The 22,647-nt window shown below is 40.7% G+C and overlaps 1 protein-coding gene across 1 annotated transcript; it reads left to right on the top strand.

Moving 5' to 3' along the window:
* Positions 1-10,182: 10,182 nt before the first annotated feature.
* On the top strand, positions 10,183-10,734 carry LOC148035845 (pathogenesis-related protein 5-like). Its single transcript, XM_087678848.1, has one exon. The coding sequence runs from the start codon at positions 10,183-10,185 to the stop codon at positions 10,732-10,734; it is 552 nt and encodes a 183-aa protein (XP_087534974.1).
* Positions 10,735-22,647: the final 11,913 nt, after the last annotated feature.

Genomic DNA, 22,647 nt, shown 5'->3' with positions numbered 1-22,647 from the left:
TTCATCCAAATTTGTCTAATGGAAAATTCATCTAGTTAAAAGATCTCTAGATTCACCTATTTCTGATTTATATTGACTGATTCTAGTTAAAGATCTCTAGATTTCAATTTGACTGATTGATATTGTGGTCAATTCATCTAGGTCAAAATTCATTCAATCGACATCACGTCTTGAAATTCATCCAATTTGCAACCTCCAAATTCATTCGCTCATCCGATTTGACAGTTTGTAAGAGCAATGATTTGCTTCTTCTTACCCTTGATCATTAAATGACCAAGTAGGGACTGAAGGATTAGGAAATACACATTTGTCCCAGACTACTCAAGCTCGTGTCTAGCAACAAATTGAAAGGTCTTCCAACAAGAGATATTATAATCCAAACCTTCATATAACCATTTTTTATAGAAAGGTAAAATTGATAACTACCTTGAACAATTATTTTTTATAGAAATCTAATGCAACAATTATTTTTTAATAGAAAGCTAATGCTACCTTAAACTTTAAACCTAGGATATGTGCACGTGGGATGATGCTTGCAACTGGATATTGCTATTTGGAGTAAACTAGGCCAGGTTGGATTTAATGCTAGAGAGGGCCATAGTAGATTTGCTCATAGAATTGGTGCTGTGGTCAGAGCCTTTTTCAATTCCTCATATGAGCGTTGGCATTCCTTGGTCCATTCGAATATGATCAACAGCTTGTATAGAGGTCTAGCAATTAATGCATAGTTCAATACAAACCATTGATAATACCATGTATGTCTAAGAAGCACTGAACACCCTTGAAATCAGTTCGGGGTGGAAGATCGACAATGGCCCTAACCTTTGAAAAATCTATGGATGGCAATGCCATTCTTTGACACCATGTGTCCTAGAATGCATCCATATTTCACCCAAAACTGGCACTTCAAGGGGTTCAATGAGAGACGGTATAGTCGACACCTTTCAAAAACTGCTCGGAGTCTATCCAAGTGTTCTCGCCAAGTGGAGTGAACATACAAGTAGTCCACGAAGACTTCTAACTCCTTCCTCAGCATGTCTTTGAATATTGTATACATCAATCGTTGGAAAGTGGCTGGCACGTTAGTCAATCCAAAAGGCATGACCATGTAGGCAAAGACTCCCCATTCAGTGGTGGCAAATGCAGTCTTATGCCTATTGTTAGGATGCATTGCACCTGATTGTATCTAGAGAAACCATCCAAAAAACTGTAGGCCTCCTTGCCAACTACTCTCTCGAGCATGTGCTTGGTATACGGCAATAGGTAGTTATCTCTCTTGGTAGCTGCATTTTCCTTCTTGTAATTGACACACACTCTAATCTTCCCATTCTTCTTTAGTATGATGACTATGGGCAAGACCCAATCCATGTGTTCCATTTTGTAGATGAATCATGCTCTCATCAGTTTGTCAATTTCCTCCTTATCAACATTGAGCATGCTTTGGATTTTTGGGATACGCTCATTGCTTGGCAGGCATTGCGTCACGGGATTCCTGCCGCTACGCGCACACCATGTAAAAAAATCTAGAGTGTGGCTTCCTTTTAGATTTAGAGATTCAATGCTACTTTAGGCATTAGTATTAGTGTCCATGGTTCAAAATATTAGACTTTTTTGGAAAAGTTTTTAGTTAAATTTTTATATTCTAGATATTATCTCTTGTAAAAATCCATAAAACTATAGATAACTTCTAGATTAGGAGGACATGTAAAAGAAAGCATATAGCTTTCAGCCAATTTGAGAGGATTTTATGTAAAAAAAGAGATTAGCAAAATCGTGCATCGCTATTTTCAGGCAGTGAACATCAATCCGAAAGTGGGAGATGAAGGAGTGATCTGGCAGGATTCTGGCCAGGTGTCCTGGCATTTAACCTCCCTTTTAGAGCCATTGGAAGCATCAGATTGGCGATCTGAGCAGCATAGAGGAAGGCATTATTTTGTATACGTTTTTGTCTATTAGAGTTATATTTTCTCATAATGCTGAAAGAAATTTACAGGCTTCATCTCTGTTAGTATTCTTCTATATTTTCTAATTCTTTTTGGGAGTATTCTTCTACATCTTCAATCTCTTCGAACCCCTTCTCTTCCGTCTACTCCTCTCCTCGAATCTACCTACACCCTGCTGTCTCTTATCTTCAAGAACTTGGCTTGAAACTGTCAACTCTTCTCTTATCTCTACCATCTCCGAAGTCTAAGCTCTTGAACCCCCATACATTCTTCTCTTGCCAAACCCCTGTGGTAACCTTCAACCCTACGTGCTGCGGCATTGGTGAACCCGACATGAAAGTCGGTGTAAGAGAACTCCAAGATGGGGGATTCTTCAAGAGATACTCTACAACAATTGGTGCATATACTGCAGCAGACTCAGCAACAACAAATCCAAATGTTACAACAACAACAACAACAAAGGCAAGACAAAGAGAAGATTGATTCCATAGCTATCAAGGCCCTAGAGAAAGTTGGGCGTGAATTAAAACAATTTAATGGCCAAATTTTCTTTGTTTTTATTCTCTTATATGTTGAAAAAATGCTCTTCTTTGGTGTACCACAACATGCATGGAGCCGTTATTTTGCCAGACTAGCCAAGCATGGTCTTCAAGAAAGAATCCATGGTCTTTTTCAATAATATGCAGATTGGGCTGCATTCAAAAAATCCCTACGCGAAGAATTCTTCTTAGAAGACTCTGGCCTAATGACGAAGAAAAGTTTCACTGAATGGGTTGAAAAACCCAACAAATGTTTAGCTACAACAACTCTATACCATAAGTTTGAAAGTAAATTTGGACAACTTGATGCTGAAGACCAACAAAGTATGGAAGGTCAAAAGATTGAATTATTCCTTAAGGCTGCAGATCCCACTCTACAAGAGAAGCTTGCTGATTGCCTAGAAGATGCTACCTCCAAATCAGGAGTCAAGACTGCATGGATAGATGTTACTGATGCAGTTAACATGATTGCTCGAAGAGAGCGGATGCAACTAAGATTGGGCTCTACTTCAACTCCAACAACTCCATTGATGGAGCTTATTCCACCTTCAAAATCCCCTATTTCTTTGACTAAACAACCAACTCTTTCTTCTTCTGTTCCTTCTAAAAATGATGTAATGGATGAACTCATTAAAAGCATGTGTGACCTTCATTTGAATCTTACAGAAATTAGTTCCAAAGTAGAGAAGCTGGATGTCAAAGTCGAAGAGTGAGGACGAGCATCAACTCAAAGACCCATGAGAGAAGGCTTTAAGAGGTGCTATATTTGGTGTGATAGTCAACAACATGACAAGAGGGAGTGTTTTGCCTTCCGTGAGGCTAAAGCACAAAAGCTCATCTTTTGGAAAGACAGAAAAATTCATGCGGCTGAAACTGATCTTCCACTGGAGCCAAATTTTGGCAATGGTGGAATGAAGAAAAGATTAGAAGATTTAGATGTAAAGAATGCCTATGCAGCAATTGATGCAGCTATCTATGGGCTACAAATTGAGCCAATTAAATCAAGTTTGAAAGCATGTAATGCTAATGTGCAATCTAAAGAATGGATGCAGACACTAGATCAAATGGAATGTGATAAAGCAACCAAAGAAGATTTGACTAACGCCAATCAGTATATTTGAGGAATAACTGGTTGGAAAGAACCAATAGATTCTTTTTCTACCTTTGCACATTTGGCTAATGCCAATCATAAAGAAGTCTTGATTGAAGAAAAGAGAAGAAGAGAAGATGAACCAGGGCCTTCCTCTTCTGGCCTTCCGAAACGGATAACTAGAAGAACGCCTAAACAACCAAAGCTTACTGAAAATATAACCCCAAATCAAGAGATGGAAGATGTGCCACAAACAAAGAAGATTGAAGGAAAGAAGAAATGCAAGCAGCCAGGCTACAAATTGCAGTCTGACATAGAATCTGCAACCCATCTCAAACGAGTCCTAGAAGAACGAATTCTAGGAAGCAAAATTGAATTCACTTTAGGTGAAATTCTTGGAATTTCCAAACGTGAATTCCATGATGTTACTATTAATGTAATTAAAAGAAAAAGACAATACGTTGGTGATGAAGTTGAAGAAACAATGCATGCTTTTTTGCAAGTTCTTCGAGTTTTTGTGCAGGATGAAGAGAAGCTGACTTCACAAGGAATTCAACTTGAAGCAGTTAAAGAATTAATTGCGACAATTGAAGCTAAAGATAAAGAAAACATGAATGCAAAAATTAAAGAAGTGAACGTTGAAAATGTAATGGTTGGCCGGTCCAAACCAGTTGGGCAGCCCACCTCTCGAAAAGAAGGCCGTCTACAGCACATGCATGAGGAAGAAGAGGCTCGATTCATTCCAAGCAGTCACTACTCCTGTACACATTGGGCAAGAGCAACAACGAAGACAGTTGTCAAAATTGGAGAAAAAGAAACACCATGTATTACACTCTTAGACCATGGCTCGGAGATAAACGTCATGGCAAGGAATCTCTATGAAAGTGGCGGATGGCCCATAGATGTTGATCCAGGTTGGCGAATGAGAGCTACAAACAAATCTTCTGGAGAGTTATATGCTGCATGTCCTAATGTGCAGGTAACTATTGGAGATATAAAAGACAATTTTCACTTTTTTGTTCAAGACTCTTGTAGTTACCCTATCATTATTGGGCAACCTTACATTTTTGAAGCCCGCTTGGAAACAAAAGCTCTTGATGATAATTCTTCCTATGCTCGAATCCGAAGCAAGGATAATGAACAAGCTGTCCAATTTCTTACTGTGTGTGTTAACCATCATCGAAACAGAGATCGATTGCGTGATTATCCTGTGCCTCCTAATGCCCGAGAATTCAAGGGTTTTCGGGCTGCACTACTATAAAGGGAGGCTATGGTAGTGCGTCATGTAAAAAGATTGAACCTCCTTATGCTACAAAAACTCTGTCTCTAGCAAATTTGTATGTATGTACATCCAATAGTATGGACTGTTATAAGTCTTTTCCGGCCATGACTAAGGTTGAAAGAAAATATTTATGTCATGTAAAAAGGGAGTTGAAAACTTATGACATGATGGCTGAAAATGAAGATATTTTGGGATTTTCTTTTTGACTGATTACTACTGACACATTGGCTGAAATATATGTAGCTGTTCATGCAGAAAATGAGGCTGAAAATTAGTCCATAGAAGTATGTACATTGGATTTTTATCAAAAAATTCAAGAATTTGTTGAATAGGAAGACAATGGTTTACTCAACAAAGCTGAAGCACAAGTGGAGACAAAATACAAGACAATGGATAAGAAAGTCAAACCTGTGGCAGTCCCACTGCCTCTTGAAAGTGAAGGGCTCACCGATAGGGCAGCAAATCAGCCAAGTCTTCGTGATCCTTCTAAGATTGGTCACAAGTTCACATCTAAAAGTATGAAAGAGCTCAAAATAGGTGAAATTTTTTTCCTTTCGCCGACTGAAAAACAATCTTTTATGCAAATGCTAATGAAACATGGAAAATATTTTGCATATCAACCAAGTGAAATAGGCTGTGTGGATCCAAATATTATGGCTCTTATGGTCATTTTTATGGTTCCACATATGCCTTGGAACCTCAAGCCCATTCCCGTTCCAAGGGCGCATCTGCTCAAATTATTGGAACTTCTAAATAAGAAGATCAAAATGAAGATTTTAGAACCTTTTTTAGCATCTTACTCAAATCGATGATTTACTGTGCCTAAGAAAAATGGATCTTTAAGGTTCATTCAAGATCTACAGCGTGTAAATTGTGTCACAATCTGAAATGTTGGTTCGGGACCAATTGTTGATGAGTTTGTTGAAGCTTTTGCAGGTAGAGAAATTTATTCTATGGGTGACCTATATTCAGGATATGACCAATTTCAGCTTTCATTAGAAAGCCGAGACATTACCACAATGAAGACACCTCTTGGATTGGTTCGCATGTGCACTCTACCACAAGGAGCAACAAACTCCGTAGCCCATATGATGAATGCCATGCACAAAGTCTTAAGGAACTTTATTCCACAACTTACTCTTCCATTTCTTGATGATATACCTATCAAGGGGGATGTGACGTCAATGAAAAGAATGAGGAGCTTGACGAAGATGGTTGGCAGGACATTTGTAGTTAACCATATTCATGATTGTGATAGGATTTTGACAAGGCTAGAAGAGGTACATCTAACCCTTTCTGGAGCTAAGTCGATTTTTGGAGTAAAAGAAGTCCTAGTGGTCGGTCATCTATGTGGCCCCTATGGATGCAAACCTTCTCCAATCAAGATAGATGCCATCAGCAGAATGCAGAAAAATTGTACAAATGTATCAGAGGTGAGAAGATTTCTTGGCGCATGTGTATTCTATCTCATATGGATACCACATTTTGCTCATGTAGCCAAAAATCTTTATCAATTATTAAGAAAAGACCAAAGATTCTCTTGGAATAAAGAGCATACTCTGACTATGTGTAAATTAAAGAAGCTATTAATTTCAGCCCCCACTCTCAAAAGGGCTGACTATTCAAATGGTCAATCCATCATCCTTACTGTGGATACAAGTCCCATTGGGATAGGATGGGCTATTGGCCAAGAGGATCTTGAAGGTAACACGTATGCAATTCATTTTGGAGCTAAAGTTCTCAATGAACGTCAAAGAAGATATGCACAAGTAAAAAGGGAATTGTGGGGAGTTGTAACAGCATTAAAGTGTGATCGTGAATACTTTATAGGTGCTTCCGTAGTGGTAGAAACTGATTGTCTTCCACTCTTGGATATGATTGCCAACTGCTCTACACCCAACATTGCTATGCTAAGATGGATTGCATATATTAAGTCTCTCAACCCTGAATTAAAGCATATTGCAGGAAAGGCGAATCCAGTTGCTAACATGCTATCACGTGCAAGATATGACAATGAAAAAGAGCTGATGGAAGAAGATGAAGCTGAAGAATCTATACTTTCTGAATTTCATTCCATGGCTACTGAAAATATCTTTTCAGTTACTGCATATACTAGTCCAAAGCTGAAAACAACAAGATGGTCAACTAGAAGCCCATGCTCGTTGCATTGCTCAAGTTCTAGTTCATTTCCTTGAAGAAGATTGGCTAAAGATCGGCCAATATTTGAGCACAATGAATAAGGAGACTTGGACTGATGAGGAGTTCAAGCATATCAAGAGAAAAGCTTATGGCTTTTTTCTTAAAGAAGGACATCTATGGAAGCATGCAAAGAAGAAGAAAGGAGCGCTTGTCCGAGTTTAAGGTAACAAAAGATTGCAACAACAGGTAATGAAGGAATTTCATCAAAGCCCGTGGGCTGGTCATAGAGGCATATGGGGAACCTTTAGTAAAGTCAAAGAAAAATATTGGTGGTAAAACATGTATCGGGACATAGCACATTTTGTTGAAACCTGTTATGTGTGTCAAATGTATTCTATGGTCAAGCATCGAGATGGGTTACAACCAACTTATCCTTTGTCTATACATTATAGATGGGTTATTGATCTTGTAACCATGCCTAAGTCCATTATAAGTGATGGAGATCCCCACATGACCAGCCTTTTTTGGCGAGCTCTCTTTGAGAACCTCAAGACAAAGTTAAAAAGTTTTCATCCTCTTATCATCCTCAAATGGATGGGCAGAGTGAAGATGCTAATTCTTCTATTGTAGACCTTTTAAAATCCTATGTCTCTGATAATCAAAGAGAATGGGAAAAGTATTTTCCTTTCGTAGAGTTTGCATGCAATAATATGGTGCACTCTACAACTGGTAAGGCACCCTTTGAGATCATCTATGGTAAGCCTCATTTACCACCCATTCTTCTTACAAAGGATAAGATCTTTACAGCAGATGAGTTTGTTAGAGACATTGATACAAATTTCACTCAAGTAAAAGTTGCTATCCAAAGGACACAAGAGAAGCATTCTTCATACAAGAGAACCTCCAATGGAACCAATCAAGGAAGATTTACCTGACATAGAAGAAATAGAAGAGTTCCATGTGCCTAAAAGAATTTTACACCATCAGGACAATACTCTAAGGTCAGGCAAGGTATTACGGAAGTATCTAGTTAAGTTTAATAATTATCCCCGATTGGATGCTCAATTTATTACTGAGAGAGAACTAGAAGACTTTCTAGATCTTCTTAAGGACTATGTATCCCCTCTACAGTTGATGTCAACTGTTTAAAAGCTAGAGGGATGTCACTAAATTGATTGCTTATTGTGCATTCTCTATTTAAAAAAATTATGTCAATAAATTAATGACTCACTTTTCTTTAAGTGTTCATGATGATCTAGCATGGCCATGAGACCATTTAGAGACAAGTATTCCTAGTGCATCACTTAATGGGGTGATCAGAGCACTGTGACAGGGATATCTGGTACATGCAATACAAGTTATGAAGGGGAAAAGAAGTGTCTGCCAAGTGTAAGAGTGTATATAAGAACCAAGGAGTTACACATGAATGAAGATGGATTAAGTTCTAAGAAGAGGAAGTATGTTGGCATTGTATTCATGTATTAATGTGTGCATTTGGGGACGCCTGGAAACGTTTACTTGTGTGTAATGAGCATTGCATTCATTTGGGGTCATCCTCTCCCTTACAAGTCAAGGTTTAAGGTCTTTTCTTTCATTAAGAAAGAGGAGAGAGGTAATTCTCTCACTAAGAAAGAAGAGAGACATGGTCCTCTAGAAGTGAGGAGAGAAGTGGTTTTCTCTTTCGAAGGTCTAAAATGACATAAGATTTTGTGTGGAATGCAATCTTAAGGTTGAGGCCTAAGGCAATCTCATGAACTCTCCTTAAGGTGGTTGCATGGACCATAGGCTAAGGTAGAAGACACTAAAGAGGGAGACTTGGAAGTAAGTATAAGTGAATCAAAAGGTTTTGGCTAGGATGGTGGATGATACACACTATCTTAGACTATAAAACTTGTGCTTTATAATCTAGATCACAGTTTGGAAGCTTTGAGTTACCATATGTTGTATACAGACCAAGATTTGACTTCGAAAACTCTATCTATTCTCATGTGCATATTAATAAATACAAAGAATAGTATTGTTTGGCCTTTCAATATTTTGTAATTGCATGTAATCTTTTATAGTTTGTGGATTTGATTCATGCCAATAATATCCATTGGGGATACAAAAGGGGCAAAAAAGAAAAAAGACAACCCTGGAGATCTATTCGTTGCAAAACGATGTCTCTAGATACACATTGCATGTTTATAATCACGTTAAAGCTCAGTGACAATTCGAGTCCTAGTGCATGTATCTTCATGTTTTAATAACTGTGAAAATAGCATTAAGGCAACCGATTAAAAGTGTGGGTAAACTCGTGTTTCTTTTGATAAGGTCTTACACCATGTTAGATGTGGTCATAACCTTTTCTTTACTATCAAAAGAAATGCATTTGCGAGGTCCTCTACGGGGTAATCCCTTATAGTGTAGTTTGATTTCTTTCGTTGTCTTTAAAATGAACATGATATCTACTTATGATATCCAAACTTTGGTTAGAGTGTTATAGAAGCACTTCATGATTTGATTGACAAAACTTATGAAATCCAAAACTCTTTTCGTATGTCTTTAAAACTTGAGTTAAATTGGAATGCTTACAAGCAACCCTTGATTGAAGTGAGAAAACTTACATGAAGGCAGTATATTAGTCATCATTATATCAGATTTGACTTCACTGAGATTTGACTTACACTCTGTATGTAACGTGAGAAAGTCGTATGGAAGTAATAGCTTAGTTAAATCGTTAAACTCCATTGAAGAAGGGCATTTAGTTCAGGTGTAGTGTTAGCGACAAAATTGTCCCCGTCTTCCGATGAATTTAAGCCTTCTCTTCCGAGGAGGAGTCATGAATTAATCGACAGATCGACGGTTCCCGAAGGTGGTTGAATTTGAACGCCCCCCGGAAGTAGTTTTGCTTGGAAGATTAATGGGATATTAACGATGATTAGAGGCGGTGATCATCCTTCTATATAAAGTCCAATCAAGACCTCGATACAGACCAGACTATAGTCTTCCCTCAGAGACTAGAGTAGTACTGCCGCTTTTGCATAATATATAGGCCGCAATATCAGAAAGATCGATCAGCGAGTTCAGTAATATTACGAACTATTATCAAGAAAATATACTATGGCCGCTGGTGCAAGCTGCAGCTGCTGCAGGCCGTCGTCACTACTCGGATTACTTACATGCTATAATTGGATGGTCGTCACGACAATGGTACTCTGCACGAGTACTAGGAGCAGTACGGGGTTATATCATGTGGCCGTGTCGGCCACTTCCTTCAAGGTGGTAAACCATTGCCGCAATACCCTGGACGTGCAAGTGCGCGAGAACGCCGGGGGTCCGTCCATCGGAACCACAGGCTTCTCCCTGGCGCCCGGCGCCTCCAAGTCCCTGAGCCCACCCGATGGCTGGTCGGGCAACTTCGGGACGGGCACTCCGAGCCTCCTGGCCGAGTTCACCATCGACAAACCTGTGGGCAGCGATTTCTACGACGTGAGCGCCGTGGACGGCTTCATGCTCAACGTGGGGCTGAGCATCTCAGGCAACGGGGCGAGCGTCTCCTGCAGCGCCGCGGCGTCCATCTGCCCCTCCGAGGACGTCAGAGGCAGCAGATGCGTGAGCCCCAACCGCGACGACCCCAACACTAGCTACGTCAAGAACGTCGACGCCTCCTGCCCGGATGCCTACAGCTGGTCCAAAGACAACAACGCCGTCCGCAAAACGCCCACGGGGGGGCGCTTCACCATCACCTTTTGCCCCTGAATATCATCTCGATTCTCAATCTAGAATAAAACCTACTTCTGCCGAATCTCGATCATGCATGTATGTCATGACTACTTGATTTCCATTCTCGAAATGGCATGTATGAATACCCACAAGTAATTCGAGGTTATCTTCTAAATGCATGTTCGAGAACGATGGTTTAATCGTATCCGAAGCGTAAGCTCTTACCATTGCATTAATGATTTGGCTCAGCATTAACGCACCAATATAATTGAGTGCTCATAAGTGAACTCTAGCCACACACGCAGAGTTGTTGCTAACCTTCCTCTGTAGATTATAGAAATTATCAATGGTGGAACTAGTTTTGCTTCATTTGTCTACCCGACCATGCATTACTATTCAACTTTCCTTTGAAAATCAAAGTAGAAATCCTTAGGTTGAGAGAAAGAGACCCATAGAAAAGGCTCTTATAGAAACTAGCAAAAATATCATCAGTTCTAGCAACATCATCAAGCTAGAATGAATAAGAGTAGCAACATGTAGGTAGCTTTGCAGCTGCATTCAACCACTGATTTGATGACATCTTATGTTTGAGTATGATGTGACTAGCCACAAATTGGTGAGGAAGGGAGTAGCTACTAATTTGGTTAAACCTAAGAGTGTAGCTAGAAGGGCTATTAAAAAGAAGCTAAGAGAAAATGGATTGGCCCTCATGCTTCTCATGTCTCAACTCCAATGAGGTCATAAGGTATATCCATTCCCTACAAGCTCAAATGGTGAGCTTCAAGAGCCAAGTAAAGTTGATGAATGATGATGCTACAATAATAACTGGCAATGTCAGCCATATGTGATCTATTGAGATCCTAATCAAGTGAAACATGATGATGATGTTGAAGGAGCCTTCAAGAGAGCTTTCATGAATTGACTTCTCTTCTCTTCAAACATCCATTATTTCTTGTCCATGAGGCCTATTGTCTTGTCTTTGAGAGCTTCACCACATGTTTGCATTTCAATCGAGCCTTAATCTCCTCTAAGGACAATAGTCCCATGCTCCCTATCATTATTCCCTCCCTCTTAGATAAACCCTATCTAATTAATAAGGCTTAACTAGCATAATTGAGCTTGCATGGCTTGATTTTGGAACCTAGAATAGCAAGTTCTTAATGGCTATGTTAGTTTTCTCAATGTTGATGTTCCCATTGATTAGGATTTCTTTGTTATATAGTAAGTTGGTTGTCGGAAGTTTTGAAACCTAAAATGGGGTTGATAGTGGCTCTCTCATCCTAAGCTCATTATCAGGCCTCAAATAGAAATCCCACACATAGATCTATGACCATGAGGGACAAGAAAAATGTTGGACAAGCCGCTCATGAGACTAAAATATTGTGTTCTTGGGGAAGTTACCATATGTATATCCTCTATATCAGGTGCATCAAGGCCTATTATTACTCCTCTTCCCCCCCCCCCCGTGCTTTTAAAAGTAACATAGCCCCTTTCCTTAAGCCTCTTTTTCATATTTTATAAATCCTCAAGCCCCCTTTTCCTTGGAACCACACCCCTGTGTTAATCCCTTAAACCCCTATCCCTTTTCCTTGGAACCACACCCCCATGTTAATCCCTTAAACCCCTATCCCTTTTCTTTGGAACCACCCCTCTTTCCTCCGTATTTATACCTTCCCTAGCCCTCCCCTTGTGGCCTATTGAAACCCCCTTTTAAGTTTGACTTAAGGGTCCTTCGACCTTATTTATAACCTTTACGGTTACTATATCCCCTTAGAAGTTCTCTCCTGCACCTTGTGTTTTTTCCATCCATTTTCGTTCCTCGTTTGAGCAAGTCATTAAAAGACCATTAAGCCTTCCCCATGGCTTCAATGGGTCTTAATTGTAGAAGACTCTGAAACACCCTTTCAAATTTCCCTGACTTCCAAGGAGGGAGCCTTCCAAAAACTACTATCGACAAGCGGTGCAAGGAAGCGACGGTGGAATTCCTAGGAGGAGTTGTAGAGCTGCTTCCACGTTTGAAAAACTACAATTGCGATGCCTCCTAATAAAGTCCAAGGTGTAGCCACGAGAGGGTCATCTCCCGGTATCCATGTGGATATCTCACCCCAAAACTAGGTTTTTCTTCTTGGCTTTAATTGGGTTTTAAGTCGATCATGCAAAGAGAATTTGTTAGGGATAGGATATATTTGTCCGAGTTATTGGTAATGAAGGAGTTTAGGTTATTTGAATGAATGATAATGTATAGAACCTAGTTTCCTTCGAATTTCATCAAGCATTATAAATTACGAGCAAGATTATCCATTTACTATAGTAGTATATTTTAGTTAAATCCTAAAGGTATAGAAATTATATCTTGCACCATTAGTCTTATTCCTTTCGCAACGAATCATTGTAAATGATTAAATTCATGAAAGGTTTCTTTCCTTGCTCAAATTACTAGGAAGTTATCATTTCTCATTGCACATCTTAGCAAGGGAAATGTTTGTTATTTGGCATGAGTTCATCTGCAGCGTGAATCCGCTTCGGACCTGGCGTTTTTGCGTAAAGGAGTTCGCTCGGGTCTGACGCTAGTTGCTGTTAGCTAATGGCCAATCAGGAAAACCCTAATTCCGGTGGATCCTAAGTTGGAACGGCCAGGATACTTCCGCTACGTGGCAGACGCGGGAAGACCTAGATCGCAAAACCCTTAACATTCCATGGGAGTGCCGAGCGGAGTTTTCTAGACATCCTTTCCAATGGACTGCTAAGATGTGTCCTGGATGATACTAGCGGACACGTTACAGTTGGTATCAGAGCCGACTAATAACATAATTGCTTTTATAAAATCTCAATTAAATGAAGTAAAGAAATTACTGTTGTCCAAACATTTCCTTACTTTCAATGCTGTCTTGCAAAGTTATGAAGCGTGGAACAAATTTTTGGTATTTCGGGTCATGTTTATGACTGCAATGCATTCTCCCCTTTATAAACAAAGAATTGGGATGATGAACATCCTGGAGCAAATTTATTATCCATCACCTTTATACATAGAACGAAGATGGACGGGGTCTTTAGGAATCTACTATATAGCCGCCCACTAGTTTGCTTATCTACAGACCAACCTAAAAAGGATCAAGTGGTTGGAAGACTTGAAAGTCGTGAAGCTGTTCATTTTTGTGGAAGCTCACGTAAATTCGACTTTACATATTCAAGGTCGGAGGGTTGAAATGAACTCATATGTATATGAGGAAGTAACCCGTGTAATCCCAGCCGACAGGATTAAAGTGTTGGGCCGCCATGAGAAATATGGATTCCAATGGAAAGGGTATCCTGAACTTTCAATGAATTATTGATTCCTAAAGATCCATGACCCAAAACCCTACTATTACACAGTTCCTGTAGACAAATGCAATACAACGTTGTTCTCCCCAAACTGAATGTAATGATTGGACTATCATCACACGAAACGTTGTATTCAAAAAGGCTATGCCCATGTAAATACAAATAAAGACTTCTTTTTATCAATATCTGGCTGTGCATAAGAGTTGTTAAAAAGTTAAGTAGCTACATTGTTTATGAGATAGCTGAACTAAAAATGAAAGATAAGCTAACGTCGATTATCATATAATAACGTTAAGAAAACTTTTATCGATGCACAACCCTAGGTACAGGTTCCAAATTCACCTCCTACATCAAGTACTGTTGTGACCCAGGAGAAGAAGTTCCTCCTCAAGCAGATAAAGCCACCTGAGTTTGACAGGAGAGGCAGATTCGTCCAGGCTGATGCTGAAATTTGGATTGAATCCATGGAGGATTACTTTGAAGCAGTTGGTACTGCACCTACCAATCAGGCCATGCTCGCCAAGTTAAAGCTCATCGGCGAAGCCAGACTTTGGTCGAAGCAATGGTGCAGGGATCAAGGGATTTCAGAGGGGTCCGTTACCCGGGAGAAGTTGAAGAAAGCCGTGCAGGGAAGATATTTACCACCTGCATATCGTACGCAGAAAATGAATGAGTTCTATGAGCTAAAACAGCTAGGACTCACTCTTGGCGCATACTACTCTAAATTCGTCTCACTTTTAAAGTATGCGCCACACATGGACATGACGCAGCAGGTGTCCAAATTTTGTGCGGGCTTAAATCCACCCGTAAATACCCGTCTCGAATCTATGCCTCCATCAGATCTTCAGGATGCACTCATTCGAGCGGCGCCTATAATTCAGGAGGTGCAAGCTAGACCAAGGGGTAACAAAACTTGGTCCTATGGTGACCCGAACAGAGGAGCATTCAGACCTCAAATGAAGAGAGTTCAAGGTCATAATCAGGGACAAAGGAAGAAATCAAGGACAAATAACGTCAATAACTTTGTTCCTACTCAAAGTAATGGCCAAAAATCTATGTTGTTTCCACTGCAATGAACCTGGTCACTTCAAGAGGCAATGTCCCAAGCTTAGCGGGGGACATCGTCAAACGCCTTTCCAAGGTGTAGGCCGCGGTCAAGGAGCCATTACCCGTGGAAGAGAAAGAACCGCTTGCATTGCCAATAGGCAAAGATGCGAAGAAGAAGAAGAGAAAGATCCAACTATGGAAGCTGAATTCGAAAAAGCGACAGTCCATGCCGCTTTACACAAGAAAGGGCCGAATCGCCAGTTCTCGGTGATTCAGACACCGTCGGACTATCAAGGTAAAGGTTTCAAAACCTTGATTGATTGTGGCAGTACACATTCCTTTATCTCACCAGCATGTGCAAAAAGCTTAGGAATAACCACAGTAGAAGCACCTACCCTGCTTGTGGAGTTGGCAAACGGTCGTGAGGTAACTTGTACTAGGAAAACCGCTAAGGTGGAATTCTTTCTGGGAGGAAAGAAGACTTCAATCAAATTCAGAGTCATGAATTTAGGTATCCATGAGTGTCTACTCAGGATGGATTGGCTTAAGCCCAACGACGCCCACATCCACTGTGGAAAGGGTCAATTTTCCTTTCGAAACTCTGAAAGGGAATTTGTCACAACTCAAGGTGAGGTAGGAGTGCCAAGAATCTAATTAGCCAAAGTATCTCGGATCATAAAAGGAGTCAAAAAAGGAGTACCTGTTTACCTGATCAAACTCAACAAGCTAGATCAAAAGCAAGAGTCTCATGAAGGACCTTCTTGGCTAAAGGAATACGCTGAAGTATTCCCTGAGGAATTGATTGAACTTCTGCCTCAAAGAGAAGTAGATCATGAGATTAGGCTAGTGCTTGGAGCTGCACAAATTGGCAAAAGACCTTATAGAATGTCCATACCGGAAGCGATTGAGTTGAAGGAACAACTCAAGCAACTGTTAGATCAGGGTTACATCTGGCCTAGCAACTCACCGTGGGGAGCTCCAGTACTATTCCAGAAAAAAAAAGATGGGACACTTCGACTATGTATTGATTACTGAGGGTTGAATCAATCAACAGTCAAGAACAAGTATCCTATTCCTAGAATAGATGAGCTTCTTGATCGTCTTCAAGGTGCAAAGATATTCTCCAAGATTGATCTCAGGTCAGGTTACTATCAGATAAGGATCAAGGAAGAAGATATTCCAAAGACGGCCTTCAATACAAGATATGGGCACTTTGAGTTCCTGGTTATGTCATTCGGGCTTACAAATGCACCTGCCACCTTCAATAGATTAATGCAAGATATCTTTAGACCATATCTTGATGATTTCGTGCTTGTCTTCTTCGATGACACTTTAGTCTATTCTAAACAGGAAGAAGATCATGAACCTCAACTTCGGATTGTCCTTGAGACAATGAGGTCTCATAAGCTGTATGCAAAAATGAAGAAGTGTGCATTCTTCAAGCGTCAGATTGAATATCTGGGACTCATAATATCGTCAGAAGGAATATCAGTAGACCCAGCCAAGGTCAGAGATGTGCTTGAATGGCCAATACCAGTATCTGTCAAAGAGATACGTAGCTTTCTTGGATTGACAGGATGGTATAGGGTCTTCATCAAAAACTATGCTTTGATTGCAGCACCTCTTACAGACTTACTAAAGAAGCAGACTTCCATTACATGGTCAACTTCCGAACAAAATAGCTTCGACAAATTGAAGCAAAGTTTGGTATCAGCACCTATTCTAAAACTTCCTGACTTCAATAAGGAGTTCGAGGTAGTAACTGATGCTATCATTCTTGCCTTGGGGTGTGTACTTATGCAGGAAGGTCATCCAGTAGCATACTCTTCAAGGAAATTGAAGAGTCATGAAAAGAATTATGCCACGCATGATCTGGAATTACTAGCTGTCATCCATGCTCTAAAGCTTTGGAGACACTACCTGTTGGGTAACAAGTTTACTCTAGTAACTGATCATAAGAGTCTCAAATGGATTTTTACCCAGAACGAGCTCAACATGAGGCAACGTCGGTGGATTGAAGTATTGGAGGAATATGATTTTGAAATCAAGTACCGACCAGGGAAGGAGAATGTAGTTGCCGATGCACTCAGTCGCAAGGCATTCCTAAATTCCCTAATCTTGCAGAATCCATCAACGGCCAGATCTCTGGCTACAAAAGTATCTATGCCAAACAACCCTATACTTGAACTAGCTAGAGAGGAAGCATGCCATGATTTGGCCTACCAAACAATGATAAAGGAAATATCTACCAAGGAGCAAAATCAGAAGTTGCAAGCTAAGTATCAGGAATTTTCCATTGATAATGGACTTGTCTTCTACAGAACAAGGCTGCGTATACCAACAAGCCAATCACTTAAGCAGAAGATATTATGGGAAGCTCATGATTCTCCTTTCGCAGGACATCCTGGCTATGCTAAAACTCTTATTGCAGTTAGGAAGAGCTACCATTGGGAGAGGCTTAAAGGTGACGTTCTCAAATATGTCACTGAGTGTTTGTCTTGCCAACGTATCAAAGCCGAACATATCATGATGCCAGGGAAACTGCAACCACTTGACATTCCCCAAATGAAATGGGATTTCATCAGTATGGATTTTGTTGTGGGCCTACCCCAAGTCCAAGGAGGATACAATTCCATTATGGTTGTGGTTGACATGCTTACCAAGGTTGCACACCTGATTCCAGTAAAGACAAACTATAAAGCCTCCTACATTACAAGATTGTTTATCAAGGAGATATTCAAGCTACATGGGTTACCTAGAAGAATCATTAGTGATCAAGATTCTCTCTTCACATCACACTTCTGGAGAGCTATCTTTGAAGCTATTGGGACTCAACTCCGTTTTAGCACCGCTTACCATCCCCAAACGGATGGCCAAACAGAGCGAGTAAATCAAATCATCGAGGATATGCTTAGGGCATACTGCTGTCGAGAGCCGAAGAGGTGGATTCAATACTTGCCATTAGTTGAATTTGCCTACAATGCTTCTTACCAGCAGAGCATTCTGATGACTCCTTTCCAGGCATTGTGTGGTCATGATTGTCGAAGTCCCCTAAACTTTTCTGATCCAACCCTAAGAGTTGAAGCGTCAAGACAGATGTTGGAAGACATGGATGATCAAATAAAGTCAATAAGACAAGACATACAAGCGACGCCTAGGACCCAATGCTTATAGATTGCAACTCCCTGAGAACCTAAAGGTTCACAATCTATTCCATATCAGCCTATTGAGAAAATATGTACGCAACCCTAGTCATGTACTTGATGATCAACAAATTGTAATGCCTAGTCAAGGAGTCCTTGAACTAAGGCCGGATAGGATCTTAGATGTTAGGGAGAGACAATTAAGATCTAGAACCCTGAGAGAATGCCTCGTCCAGTGGAAAGATTATCCCGAAGAGGATGCCACATGGATAGATGAAAGCTCTCTCAACCATCAATATCCCCAGCTTATCTTGAGATGAGGACATCTTGATTCCTCTAAGGGGGAGAGAATGTAATATTCCGATTTGCTAAAAAAACACATGCATGAACCACCTCTAGAAGGGGCGGCCAAAAGGATAAGTCATGAGGATGATTAATGACAATTTTTTTTAATATTCCCTCTCTCCTCCAGCCGACTGTCATGCTGGAGGAGAAGGGAATAGCAAGGGGTAAGCAAGCTCCTTGCTGGAGCTTGCTCTGGAAGGAGGCCATGCACTATGGCCACGTGGGGGGGGGAAGAATTTCCTCCCTCAGCTATAAATGCCATGGAACAAGAGAAGATGCTGTCACCACCGTGAAGTAGAGAGAGAGGGTGGTCGTGAAGGAGAGAGGGAGGAGCTAAGCTGGACGCTGGGAAACGAGACACGCCAGCAGTCACCTCTGAGCTGCCGCAACAGTCCGACCCCCTGCCCGTATTCACGCCGCCAGCAGCTCAAGTGCAGTTTGCCCTGCCCGTCAACACGTCGCCAATTGTCGCCTGGATCGCAAGCTGCCGCCATCAAACATCCCCTTTTCTTCCACATGGTGAATTCACCCTCCAGAAGCTTTGGAAGCTTCTTGGGAAGCTTCCAAAACCCTTAGGAAGCCCCCTTTCATACCCTTTGTTCTCCTCCCCCACCCCCCCACCCCCCCGTTTTAAAATTCCCTTAGCTCCCATTCCCTTGGCCTCAAAACTACCATCTCCCCCTCCCCCCCCCCCTCGTGTTTAAAGGATCATAAGCCCCTTTTTCCACAATAAAGAGTGGGCTTAGAGGTCCTATTATTACTCCTCTTTCCCCCCCCCCTCCCCCGTGCTTTTAAAAGTCACATAGCCCCTTTCCTTAAGCCCCTTTTTCATATTCTATAAATCCTCAATCCCCCTTTTCCTTGGAACCACACCTCCGTGTTAATCCCTTAAACCCCTATCCTTTTCCTTGGAACCAACCCCCATGTTAATCCCTTAAACCCCTATCCCTTTTCTTTGGAACCACCCCTCTTTCCTCCGTATTTATACCTTCCCTAGCCCTCCCCTTGTGGCCTATTGAAACCCCCTTTTAAGTTTGACTTAAGGGTCCTTCGACCTTATTTATAACCTTTACGGTTACTATATCCCCTTAGAAGTTCTCTCCTGCACCTTGTGTTTTTTCCATCCATTTTCGTTCCTCGTTTGAGCGAGTCATTAAAAGACCATTAAGCCTTCCCCATGGCTTCAATGGGTCTTAATCGTAGAAGACTCTGAAACACCCTTTCGAATTTCCCTGACTTCCAAGGAGGGAGCCTTCCAAAAACTACTATCGACAAGCGGTGCAAGGAAGCGACGATGGAATTCCTAGGAGGAGTTGTAGAGCTGCTTCCACATTCGAAAAACTACAATTGCGATGCCTCCTAAGAAAGTCCAAGGCGTAGCCACGAGAGGGTCATCTCCCGGTATCCATGTGGATATCTCACCCCAAAACCAAGTTTTTCTTCTTGGCTTTAATTCGGTTTTAAGTCGATCATGCAAAGAGAAATTGTTAGGGATAGGATATATTTGTCCGAGTTATTGGTAATGAAGGAGTTTAGCTTATTTGAATGAATGATAATGTATAGAACTTAGTTTCCTTCGAATTGCATCAAGCATTATAAATTACGAGCAAGATTATCCATTTACTATAGTAGTATATTTTAGTTAAGTCCTAAAGGTATAGAAATTATTTTTTGCACCATTAGTCTTATTCCTTTCGCAACGAATCATTGTAAATGATTAAATTCATGAAAGGTTTCTTTCCTTGCTCAAATTACTAGGAAGTTATCATTGCTAATTGCACATCTTAGCAAGGGAAATGTTTGTTATTTGGCATGAGTTCATGTGCAAGGAAAAATGAAGTTTAAATTGAACTGTATTGACTGAAAAGTAAATTGTCACAAGGATAGCAAAACTGTGACAAGACGATTAATATTACCTTCCAAAAGATATCCAAACCAATCTAAACATAGAAATATTCCAACGCAGGACTTGCGCAGCAAGTACGAAATCATTTAGTCTTGTAATTGATTCACAAGGAGAAAGGGAAAAAAAGAAACCCTCAATAAGGATGGCAGATCCCTACGCAAGTTATCTTGCAAAAGGACGTATTTTTGGATATCCTTCTAAATAAGGAAAGTTCTAAACCGAAAACTAGCATATCTAAGGAACTTTAGGGTTGACCAAGTTGGGTTAATAAGGTACGCCCTACACCGGAATGTAAAGGATCTTGCCAATTTGCAAGACACCTTGGGAACGAGTGCTGATACACTCAAAAGGAAAGAACACTTCCTTAGCAGTTTGCCAAACAACACGGTTGATTAATGAAAATGTTTGTGCTTGCTAGAGATTTTAGGGCTCTATTTGAATTATGAATTACAAATTAAATGAGTACCTATACTTCAGGTTAAAGGCTGAAGGAAGAGGCAGTTTCAGTTACCCCCGACTACCTGCCTAACCCTAACCAAGGGGGTTGTTCACCGTGCCAGGTACGTGGACCGAACCCGCCGCGAGAGGTCTCTCTGTTGAGCTCTACTTGGAGTAGGAGGACGCCTAGGTGCCAGGGGGGGCTCTGGCCATAAATCCCTCGCCTTCCGGGTCCTACACAAGAGGCTAACGTGACTCGGGATTGGATCTCGAGGCCCGCATACTAGTTTATGGGCGGAAGCTTGGAATAGTGATCCCTGGGGATTACTGGATAGCCCTCGGTAGATTATGGACAAGCCTACGGGTGGAACTTCTTGTATTTCAATGATAAAATGATGAAATGTTAAAAAAAAGAACTTGCTTGATATTGTTTTTCTATGTCACGTGATAAGATTACGTGAAGGAACCAGTGCTTAACAGGATTAATTATAGAAGCTGATTGTTATATGTCAAATTAATGTGTTAGATAATTACATAACTAAAACAAACCGAGGAAAGTGCGGAGGATGGGCCATGGGTCCGTCCTACGGTTGGGTGGTCCCGGTTAGCCGGGATCTTTTCTCAAAAATCTCGAAGAACAGCGGGATGATCATCATCATCAAAACGAATAACGAGAGCGAGGACCTAGAGTTACCTCTTACCCGATTTACGCTGTTTTAGGGGAACGGAATGGGACTATGCCTTATGGCAGAGAGGTTGAGCCTTGCATCCCTCTCGTTTCCCATTCTCCTTGAACCAAGTGCAGCGTGAATCCGCTTCGGACCTGGCGTTTCTACGTAAAGTAGTTCGCTCGGGTCTGACGCTAGTTGCTGTTAGCTAATGGCCAATCAGGAAAACCCTAATTCCGGTCGATCCTAAGTGGGAACGGCCAGGATACTTCCGCTACGTGGCAGAGGCAGGAAGACCTAGATCGCAAAATCCGTAACATTCCATGGGAGTGCCGGGCGGAGTTTTCTAGACATCCTTTCCGATGGACTGCTAAGACGTGTCCTGGATGATACTAGCGGACACATTACAAGATCCTTAGCTAGTTAGGGATTTCACCATCACACAACATACCAATTTCACTCCACTTAGCCTCACTTATATCTTGTTGGACCCATGAACTTAGAATAGCTTGTACTTCCTCATTCACATCGGCCAAAGTTAAAACAATTACTATGCCTTGGGATATGCAAAGGAATGCTTGAATGCATGATGTTTACGATAATAATTAATGAGAAATCTATGTACAAATGCAACAATCAACCCTTTCCCTTTCACATGCACACAACCTAAAAGATGTGGTGATGTAACACACCCCTAAGGTACCAAGTTTTCAAGCCTCATACTACGTTAGGGCTAACAAAAAATATGTAATCATCTTAACCATAAAGATGCATCGTAAAATCAGTCCTTTTAGCATATAAAATCAGATTTGTTTCCATTTAAGTAGGATATGATAGATAACATTGAGGCTATCCACGTGTTATTGAACTACCATTTTGATTTTAGGTGTGATTTGATGTTTTTATGTATTTAGGATTACGTCCCTAAATTTTCTCTAATTATTTTTATTTTTATATTTTTAAAATAATTTATAATATTTTTTAAAAAATTGATCAAGAAATGACTTTTAAAAAAAACTAGAAAAAACTAGCAATCACAAAGAAGTTAGAGAGTTTTATTCATTTCATTGAGGAGAGAGAA

Source organism: Lygodium microphyllum, chromosome 5, assembly GCF_053477565.2.
Source record: "Lygodium microphyllum isolate KBCC chromosome 5, Lygodium_microphyllum_v1.1.10, whole genome shotgun sequence".
NCBI lineage: Eukaryota > Viridiplantae > Streptophyta > Polypodiopsida > Schizaeales > Lygodiaceae > Lygodium > Lygodium microphyllum.
The sequence above is the reverse complement of the archived record's forward strand: the minus strand, read 5'-3'. Positions and strand labels throughout refer to the sequence as shown.

Coding starts and splice junctions, on each gene's coding strand:
- LOC148035845 (XM_087678848.1), top strand. CDS start 10,183: ATGGTACTCTGCACGAGTACTAGGAGCAGTACGGGGTTATATCATGTG.